Raw genomic sequence first — 10,451 nt, 5'->3', positions numbered from 1 at the left:
GCATCTAGAGAGTTAGTGCCGGAGTATGATCCAGTGGCTGTTGGATCAACTGAGTTAGAGCCAGAGAGTGATCCAGTGGCAGTAGCGTCTAGAGAGTTAGTCCTGGAGTATGATCCAGTGGCAGTAGCGTCTACAGAATCAGTGCCAGAGAGTGATCCAGTGGCAGTAGCATCTAGAGAGTTAGTGCCGGAGTATGAACCAGTGGCTGTTGGATCAACTGAGTTAGAGCCAGAGAGTGATCCAGTGGCAGTAGCGTCTAGAGAGTTAGTGCCGGAGTATGAACTGGCTGAGCTTGGCGTCAATATCACTGTTCCAGATTGTGAATCGGTCGCTGTACCATCAACTGAGTTAGAGCCAGAGAGTGATCCAGTGGCAGTAGCGTCTAGAGAGTTAGAACCAGAGTATGAACCAGTGAAAGTAGCGTCTAGAGAGTTGGAACTAGAGTATGATCCAGTAGCAGTAGCATCTAGAGAGTTAGTGCCAGAGAGTGATCCAGTAGCAGTAGCGTCTAGAGAATCAGTGCCGGAGTATGAACCAGTGGCTGTTGGATCTACTGAGTTAGAGCCAGAGAGTGATCCAGTAGCAGTAGCGTCTAGAGAGTTAGTGCCAGAGAGTGATCCAGTAGCAGTAGCGTCTAGAGAGTTAGTGCCGGAGTATGAACCAGTAGCAGTAGCATCTACAGAATCAGTGCCAGAGAGTGAACCAGTAGCAGTAGCATCTAGAGAATCAGTGCCAGAGTATGATCCAGTGGCTGTTGGATCAACTGAGTTAGAGCCCGAGTAAGATCCAGTGGCTGTAGCATCTAGAGAGTTAGTGCCGGAGAGTGATCCAGTAGCAGTAGCGTCTAGAGAGTTAGTGCCGGAGTATGAACCAGTGGCTGTTGGATCAACTGAGTTAGAGCCAGAGAGTGATCCAGTAGCAGTAGCATCTAGAGAGTTAGTGCCAGAGAGTGATCCAGTGGCAGTAGCGTCTAGAGAGTTAGTGCCGGAGTATGATCCAGTGGCTGTAGCATCTAGAGAGTTGGAACCAGAGTAAGAACCAGTGGCCGTTGCGTCTAGAGAGTTGGAACCAGAGTAAGAACCAGTGGCCGTTGCGTCTAGAGAGTTGGAACCAGAGTATGATCCAGTGGCTGTAGCGTCTAGAGAGTTAGAACCAGAATAAGAATTGGTTGAGCTTGGCGTCAATATCACTGTTCCAGACTGTGAATTGGTAGCTGTACTGTCAATTGAGTTAGAGCCAGAGTATGATCCAGTGGCAGTAGCGTCTACGAGAGTTGGAACCAGAGTATGATCCAAGTGGACTGTAGCGTCTAGAGAGTTAGAACCAGAATAAGAATTGGTTGAGCTTGGCGTCAATATCACTGTTCCAGACTGTGAATTGGTAGCTGTGCTGTCAATTGAGTTGGTGCCGGAGTAAGAACCAGTGGCCGTTGCGTCTAGAGAGTTGGAACCAGAGTATGATCCAGTGAAAGTAGCGTCTAGAGAGTTGGAACCAGAGTATGATCCAGTGAAAGTAGCGTCTAGAGAGTTGGAACCAGAGTATGATCCAGTGGCTGTAGCGTCTAGAGAGTTAGAACCAGAATAAGAATTGGTTGAGCTTGGCGTCAATATCACTGTTCCAGACTGTGAATTGGTAGCTGTACTGTCAATTGAGTTAGTGCCAGAGTATGATCCAGTGGCAGTAGCGTCTAGAGAGTTAGAACCAGAGTATGAACCAGTGGCAGTAGCGTCTAGAGAGTTAGAACCAGAGTATGAACCAGTGAAAGTAGCGTCTAGAGAGTTAGTGCCGGAGTATGAACCAGTGGCTGTTGGATCAACTGAGTTAGGGCCCGAGTAAGATCCAGTGGCTGTAGCATCTAGAGAGTTAGTGCCGGAGAGTGATCCAGTAGCAGTAGCGTCTAGAGAGTTAGTGCCGGAGTATGAACCAGTGGCTGTTGGATCAACTGAGTTAGAGCCAGAGAGTGATCCAGTAGCAGTAGCGTCTAGAGAGTTAGTGCCAGAGAGTGATCCAGTGGCAGTAGCATCTAGAGAATCAGTGCCCGAGTATGATCCAGTGGCTGTTGGATCAACTGAGTTAGAGCCAGAGAGTGATCCAGTGGCAGTAGCGTCTAGAGAGTTAGAACCAGAGTATGAACCAGTGGCAGTAGCGTCTAGAGAGTTAGAACCAGAGTATGAACCAGTGAAAGTAGCGTCTACAGAGTTAGTGCCAGAGTATGAACCAGTGGCAGTTGCGTCTACAGAGTTAGTGCCAGAGTATGATCCAGTGAAAGTAGCGTCTAGAGAGTTGGAACCAGAGTATGAACCAGTGGCAGTAGCGTCTAGAGAGTTAGTGCCAGAGTAAGATCCAGTGGCTGTAGCGTCTAGAGAGTTGGAACCAGAATAAGAATTGGTTGAGCTTGGCGTCAATATCACTGTTCCAGACTGTGAATTGGTAGCTGTACTGTCAATTGAGTTAGTGCCGGAGTAAGAACCAGTGGCAGTTGCGTCTAGAGAGTTGGAACCAGAGAGTGAACCAGTAGCAGTAGCATCTAGAGAGTTAGTGCCGGAGTATGATCCAGTGGCTGTTGGATCAACTGAGTTAGAGCCCGAGTAAGATCCAGTGGCTGTAGCATCTAGAGAGTTAGTGCCGGAGTATGAACCAGTGGCTGTTGGATCAACTGAGTTAGAGCCAGAGAGTGATCCAGTAGCAGAGACGTCCAGAGAATCAGTGCCCGAGTAAGATCCAGTGGCTGTAGCGTCTAGAGAGTTAGTGCCGGAGTATGATCCAGTGGCTGTTGCGTCTGGAGAGTTGGTGCCGGAGTATGATCCAGTGGCAGTAGCGTCTACAGAATCAGTGCCAGAGTATGATCCAGTGGCAGTAGCGTCTAGAGAGTTAGTGCCAGAGAGTGATCCAGTAGCAGTAGCGTCTAGAGAGTTAGTGCCGGAGTATGAACTGGCTGAGCTTGGCGTCAATATCACTGTTCCAGATTGTGAATCGGTCGCTGTACCATCAACTGAGTTAGTACCGGAGTAAGAACCAGTGGCTGTTGGATCAACTGAGTTAGAGCCAGAGAGTGATCCAGTAGCAGTAGCGTCTAGAGAGTTAGTCCTGGAGTATGAACCAGTGGCTGTTGGATCAACTGAGTTAGAGCCAGAGAGTGATCCAGTAGCAGTAGCATCTAGAGAATCAGTGCCCGAGTAAGATCCAGTGGCTGTAGCATCTAGAGAGTTAGTGCCGGAGTATGAACCAGTGGCAGTAGCATCTAGAGAGTTAGTGCCGGAGTATGATCCAGTGGCTGTTGGATCAACTGAGTTAGAGCCAGAGAGTGATCCAGTGGCAGTAGCGTCTAGAGAGTTAGTCCTGGAGTATGATCCAGTGGCAGTAGCGTCTACAGAATCAGTGCCAGAGAGTGATCCAGTGGCAGTAGCATCTAGAGAGTTAGTGCCGGAGTATGAACCAGTGGCTGTTGGATCAACTGAGTTAGAGCCAGAGAGTGATCCAGTGGCAGTAGCGTCTAGAGAGTTAGTGCCGGAGTATGAACTGGCTGAGCTTGGCGTCAATATCACTGTTCCAGATTGTGAATCGGTCGCTGTACCATCAACTGAGTTAGAGCCAGAGAGTGATCCAGTGGCAGTAGCGTCTAGAGAGTTAGTGCCGGAGTATGAACCAGTGGCTGTTGGATCAACTGAGTTAGAGCCCGAGTAAGATCCAGTGGCTGTAGCATCTAGAGAGTTAGTGCCGGAGAGTGATCCAGTAGCAGTAGCGTCTAGAGAGTTAGTGCCGGAGTATGAACCAGTGGCTGTTGGATCTACTGAGTTAGAGCCAGAGAGTGATCCAGTAGCAGTAGCATCTAGAGAGTTAGTGCCAGAGAGTGATCCAGTGGCAGTAGCGTCTAGAGAGTTAGTGCCGGAGTATGAACCAGTAGCAGTAGCATCTACAGAATCAGTGCCAGAGAGTGAACCAGTAGCAGTAGCATCTAGAGAATCAGTGCCAGAGTATGATCCAGTGGCTGTTGGATCAACTGAGTTAGAGCCAGAGAGTGATCCAGTGGCAGTAGCGTCTAGAGAGTTAGAACCAGAGTATGAACCAGTGGCAGTAGCGTCTAGAGAGTTAGAACCAGAGTATGAACCAGTGAAAGTAGCGTCTAGAGAGTTAGTGCCGGAGTATGAACCAGTGGCTGTTGGATCAACTGAGTTAGAGCCAGAGAGTGATCCAGTAGCAGAGACGTCTAGAGAATCAGTGCCCGAGTATGATCCAGTGGCTGTAGCATCTACTGAGTTAGAGCCAGAGAGTGATCCAGTAGCAGTAGCGTCTAGAGAGTTAGTGCCAGAGAGTGATCCAGTAGCAGTAGCGTCTAGAGAGTTAGTGCCGGAGTATGAACCAGTAGCAGTAGCATCTACAGAATCAGTGCCAGAGAGTGAATCAGTAGCAGTAGCATCTAGAGAATCAGTGCCAGAGTATGATCCAGTGGCTGTTGGATCAACTGAGTTAGAGCCAGAGAGTGATCCAGTAGCAGTAGCTTCTAGAGAGTTAGTGCCAGAGAGTGATCCAGTGGCAGTAGCATCTAGAGAATCAGTGCCCGAGTATGATCCAGTGGCTGTTGGATCAACTGAGTTAGAGCCAGAGAGTGATCCAGTGGCAGTAGCGTCTAGAGAGTTAGAACCAGAGTATGAACCAGTGGCAGTAGCGTCTAGAGAGTTAGAACCAGAGTATGAACCAGTGAAAGTAGCGTCTACAGAGTTAGTGCCAGAGTATGAACCAGTGGCAGTTGCGTCTACAGAGTTAGTGCCAGAGTATGATCCAGTGAAAGTAGCGTCTAGAGAGTTGGAACCAGAGTATGAACCAGTGGCAGTAGCGTCTAGAGAGTTAGTGCCAGAGTAAGATCCAGTGGCAGTAGCATCTAGAGAGTTGGAACCAGAATAAGAATTGGTTGAGCTTGGCGTCAATATCACTGTTCCAGACTGTGAATTGGTAGCTGTACTGTCAATTGAGTTAGAACCAGAGAATGATCCAGTGGCAGTAGCGTCTAGAGAGTTAGAACCAGAGTATGAACCAGTGGCAGTAGCGTCTAGAGAGTTAGAACCAGAGTATGAACCAGTGGCAGTAGCGTCTAGAGAGTTAGAACCAGAGTATGAACCAGTGAAAGTAGCGTCTAGAGAGTTGGAACTAGAGTATGATCCAGTGGCAGTAGCGTCTAGAGAGTTAGTGCCAGAGAGTGATCCAGTAGCAGTAGCGTCTAGAGAGTTAGTGCCGGAGTATGAACCAGTGGCTGTTGGATCAACTGAGTTAGAGCCAGAGAGTGATCCAGTAGCAGTAGCGTCTAGAGAGTTAGTGCCGGAGTATGAACCAGTGGCTGTTGGATCAACTGAGTTAGAGCCCGAGTAAGATCCAGTGGCTGTAGCATCTAGAGAGTTAGTGCCGGAGAGTGATCCAGTAGCAGTAGCGTCTACAGAGTTAGTGCCAGAGTATGAACCAGTGGCAGTTGCGTCTACAGAGTTAGTGCCAGAGTATGATCCAGTGAAAGTAGCGTCTAGAGAGTTGGAACCAGAGTATGAACCAGTGGCAGTAGCGTCTACAGAGTTAGTGCCAGAGTATGAACCAGTGGCCGTTGCGTCTAGAGAGTTGGAACCAGAGTATGATCCAGTGAAAGTAGCGTCTAGAGAGTTGGAACCAGAGTATGATCCAGTGGCTGTAGCGTCTAGAGAGTTAGAACCAGAATAAGAATTGGTTGAGCTTGGCGTCAATATCACTGTTCCAGACTGTGAATTGGTAGCTGTACTGTCAATTGAGTTAGTGCCAGAGTATGATCCAGTGGCAGTTGCGTCTAGAGAGTTGGAACCAGAGTATGATCCAGTGGCTGTAGCGTCTACAGAGTTAGTGCCAGAGTATGATCCAGTAGCTGTAGCGTCTACAGAGTTGGAACCAGAGTATGAACCAGTGGCAGTAGCGTCTACAGAGTTAGTGCCAGAGTATGAACCAGTGGCAGTTGCGTCTACAGAGTTAGTGCCGGAGAGTGATCCAGTGGCTGTTGCGTCTAGAGAGTTGGAACCAGAGTATGATCCAGTGGCTGTAGCGTCTAGAGAGTTAGAACCAGAATAAGAATTGGTTGAGCTTGGCGTCAATATCACTGTTCCAGACTGTGAATTGGTAGCTGTACTGTCAATTGAGTTAGTGCCGGAGTAAGAACCAGTGGCCGTTGCGTCTAGAGAGTTGGAACCAGAGTATGATCCAGTGAAAGTAGCGTCTAGAGAGTTGGAACCAGAGTATGATCCAGTGGCTGTAGCGTCTAGAGAGTTAGAACCAGAATAAGAATTGGTTGAGCTTGGCGTCAATATCACTGTTCCAGACTGTGAATTGGTAGCTGTACTGTCAATTGAGTTAGTGCCGGAGTAAGAACCAGTGGCAGTTGCGTCTAGAGAGTTGGAACCAGAGTATGATCCAGTGGCCGTTGCTTCTAGAGAGTTAGTGCCGGAGAGTGATCCAGTGGCTGTAGCGTCTACAGAGTTAGTGCCAGAGTATGATCCAGTGGCAGTTGCGTCTAGAGAGTTAGTGCCAGAGTATGATCCAGTGGCTGTAGCGTCTACAGAGTTAGTGCCAGAGTATGATCCAGTGGCAGTTGCGTCTACAGAGTTAGTGCCAGAGTATGATCCAGTGAAAGTAGCGTCTAGAGAGTTGGAACCAGAGTATGAACCAGTGGCTGTAGCATCTAGAGAGTTAGTGCCGGAGTATGATCCAGTGGCAGTAGCGTCTAGAGAGTTAGTGCCGGAGTATGATCCAGTAGCAGTAGCGTCTAGAGAGTTAGTGCCGGAGTAAGATCCAGTGGCTGTAGCGTCTAGAGAGTTAGTGCCAGAGAGTGATCCAGTAGCAGTAGCGTCTAGAGAGTTAGTGCCGGAGTATGATCCAGTGGCTGTTGGATCAACTGAGTTAGAGCCAGAGAGTGATCCAGTAGCAGTAGCGTCTAGAGAGTTAGTCCCAGAGTATGAACCAGTGGCAGTAGCATCTAGAGAGTTAGTGCCGGAGTATGAACCAGTGGCAGTAGCATCTAGAGAGTTAGTGCCGGAGTATGAACTGGCTGAGCTTGGCGTCAATATCACTGTTCCAGATTGTGAATCGGTCGCTGTACCATCAACTGAGTTAGTACCGGAGTAAGAACCAGTAGCAGTAGCGTCTAGAGAATCAGTGCCCGAGTATGATCCAGTGGCTGTAGGATCAACTGAGTTAGAGCCAGAGAGTGATCCAGTGGCAGTAGCGTCTAGAGAGTTAGTGCCGGAGTATGATCCAGTGGCAGTAGCATCTAGAGAGTTAGTCCTGGAGTATGAACCAGTGGCAGTAGCATCTAGAGAGTTAGTGCCAGAGTATGATCCAGTGGCTGTAGCGTCTACAGAGTTAGTGCCGGAGAGTGATCCAGTGACAGTTGCGTCTAGAGAGTTGGAACCAGAGTATGATCCAGTGGCTGTAGCGTCTAGAGAGTTAGTGCCGGAGTATGATCCAGTGGCTGTTGGATCAACTGAGTTAGAGCCAGAGAGTGATCCAGTAGCAGTAGCGTCTAGAGAGTTAGTGCCAGAGAGTGATCCAGTGGCAGTAGCATCTAGAGAATCAGTGCCCGAGTATGATCCAGTGGCTGTTGGATCAACTGAGTTAGAGCCAGAGTATGATCCAGTGGCAGTAGCGTCTAGAGAGTTAGTGCCGGAGTATGAACCAGTGGCTGTAGCATCTAGAGAGTTAGTGCCGGAGTATGATCCAGTGGCAGTAGCGTCTAGAGAGTTAGTGCCGGAGTATGATCCAGTGGCAGTAGCATCTAGAGAGTTAGTCCTGGAGTATGATCCAGTGGCAGTAGCGTCTACAGAATCAGTGCCAGAGAGTGAACCAGTGGCTGTAGCGTCTAGAGAGTTAGTGCCGGAGTATGATCCAGTAGCAGTAGCATCTAGAGAGTTAGTGCCAGAGAGTGATCCAGTGGCAGTAGCATCTAGAGAGTTAGTGCCGGAGTATGATCCAGTGGCTGTTGGATCAACTGAGTTAGTCCTGGAGTATGATCCAGTGGCAGTAGCATCTACAGAATCAGTGCCAGAGAGTGAACCAGTAGCAGTAGCATCTAGAGAGTTAGTGCCGGAGTATGATCCAGTGGCAGTAGCGTCTACAGAATCAGTGCCAGAGTATGATCCAGTGGCAGTAGCATCTAGAGAGTTAGTGCCGGAGTATGATCCAGTGGCAGTAGCGTCTAGAGAGTTAGTGCCGGAGTATGATCCAGTAGCAGTAGCGTCTAGAGAATCAGTGCCAGAATAAGAACCAGTAGCAGTAGCGTCTAGAGAACCAGTGCCAGAGTATGATCCAGTGGCAGTAGCGTCTAGAGAGTTAGTAGTTGTATAATAATTGGCACTGGAAAGAGAAGATGTTTCCGAAGGGGATTCACTTGCGGATTTCGAGCTTGGAGTAGATGATATTTCGGTTGTTTTACTTGGGTTAGTGATAGAGGAGAAGCTACTTGAGTAGTCTGACGTGCTAACTGTGTAGGACAGTGTATCAGAACTGCTGTAAGATATTTCATATGTGGTAGATTCTTCCGAATCGTCGGTGAAAGTATTGGACATGGACGAGACTGATGAGCCAGAACAAAAGTTTCTCTCGGTAGGGGCGGCTAAGCATGCGCTGCAGCCATCCGGTAGCGAAGTAGCCGGCGCTGCTGGTGAATAAGTTATCGTATCTTTACCAGTAAGCAAACCACTCGCAGAAGTTGAGAATCCGGAGCTTGCATAGCCTGTCCCTATGTTAAGATTCAATGTTAGAGTCCCCAGAAGGAACACTTTTGAAACCACAGTTAGTATACCAGTTGTTGAATCATATGAATAAGAATCGATACTTTGGCTAAGCTGTATTTTATTGGATTTACCAAACCCAGTTATGGTTAAACTGGCAGTAGTTGATTTATGTGTGATGTAAATGAGTGCAGATGTACTATTCATATAAATAGTTTGGCCGCTCAATGGATACGATTTGATGTTATCTATGTTTAGTGTACTACCACTTAGTAGCGTTATACAGCCAGAACCATAAATAGTGGCACCTGGAGAAAGAGTAACTTCTTCAGCACAAAGAGTACCATCATTTGTAACAGTTGAGGATGATTTACCCATTGTAAAGGAACCTCCTGAATTTCCTGTATTTGTCTGTTTTACATATATAAGACCAGTGTTTTCAATTATCTTACCAGTCATGGAAAAAGATACTGAGGTTAACAGAGTGTTTTTGCCTGCAAACCATATATTTCCGAAGTTATGTGTAGTATCAGAAAAAGACATAGTCCCTGCTGTAGTAGCAGTAGTATCGTCAACAACAATATTTCCCTCATTACTAGTTCCGCTGAAGAAATTAATGGACGTACCTAGTAATAAGTTATTTGTTTCCCTAATAAATAGGTCACCTTCATTAATAACGGCCCTCCAAAAAAAATGCCATAAACCCGTCTCAAGCGTTAGACCTTTGTTTGGCCTGACGGTTACAGATTCATGAAAAAAAGTAGAACCATATATATTCGCACAACTTGAAACATCTAAAGCATTTACAAAATATGTAGATATTTGTATGAATATAGTTAATAGTTTAATGAGACGCATAATTGTGTAAGAATGCTAATGAAATGTTGAATAAAGTTAGAGAAGCTTGAACCTAACGAGATATTTGGGCAACTTTGGATGATGTGGAACTCGTAACCTTTATATAATCGGCCGTTTCAGTTGCTGCTAGAAAGGTCAACATAATATAGTAAGAGAGAGAGTGGAAACTAGGCAATTTTCTGCGATGTTCGTGTAATCACGGCATGAATGAAAGTAACGGTTCCGCTGCAGGATGTTATTGATTTACTAGAAGAAAGAGTCTTGTCAAAAGTATATCGTGTGCCTTATTCCCGAATTTTAATTTTAGCATTAATATTAAATATACCGTTCTATGGAATTGGATGCAGTGAAGAGAAAAAAATACAGCTTCTAAAATATTTAGTCGGGATGGAGTTACTAAAGTAAATCCTCAAATCCAAAAATACACGATTATCCTAGTTTTGTAACATAGGACTTTCTGGCGGCACATGTGTGAAAGAAAGTCCAAGTGTTAGTACTAGCTCTTTTTCATTATATTAACGTCGATTGAATTTGTACAGAACATTCCCATTCAAAAGATTATTTAACTTGGAAAAAAAGAGACACTGAAAGGGCAGTAGTACTAATAACATAATTTTTATCTTACATAAGTTGAAGTGGAGAGTGGGTTTTCATGAGAGTCGGTATTTAATGGCCGACATCCGAAGACCAGGAAGCTATTTTTGTTCCCTCCTTCGAAAACATGCAAACATGCACTATTTGAAGCCGGGCCAACTCAAATGGAGACCCTGCAAAGGTAATCGATCTTCTTTGAACTTCAAAAAATGATAGCACTACGAGTATTTCTAACAGGGACAGATTGAATATCTTGTATTGTTTTTT

At 46.5% G+C, this 10,451-nt stretch overlaps 1 protein-coding gene across 1 annotated transcript; it reads right to left on the bottom strand.

The window, feature by feature from the left end:
* Nucleotides 1–2: 2 nt before the first annotated feature.
* On the bottom strand, nt 3–9,590 carry KAFR0L02140 (uncharacterized protein; the record flags this gene model as incomplete). The annotated part of the gene is made up of 1 exon (XM_003959911.1): nt 3–9,590. A coding segment is annotated over one exon (9,588 nt), but the record flags the coding sequence as incomplete, so codon positions are not given.
* Nucleotides 9,591–10,451: the final 861 nt, after the last annotated feature.

Source organism: Kazachstania africana, chromosome 12 (assembly GCF_000304475.1).
Source record: "Kazachstania africana CBS 2517 chromosome 12, complete genome".
Lineage (NCBI taxonomy): Eukaryota > Fungi > Ascomycota > Saccharomycetes > Saccharomycetales > Saccharomycetaceae > Kazachstania > Kazachstania africana.
Note: the sequence above shows the minus strand (reverse complement) of the source record. Positions and strands in the feature narration are given on the sequence as shown.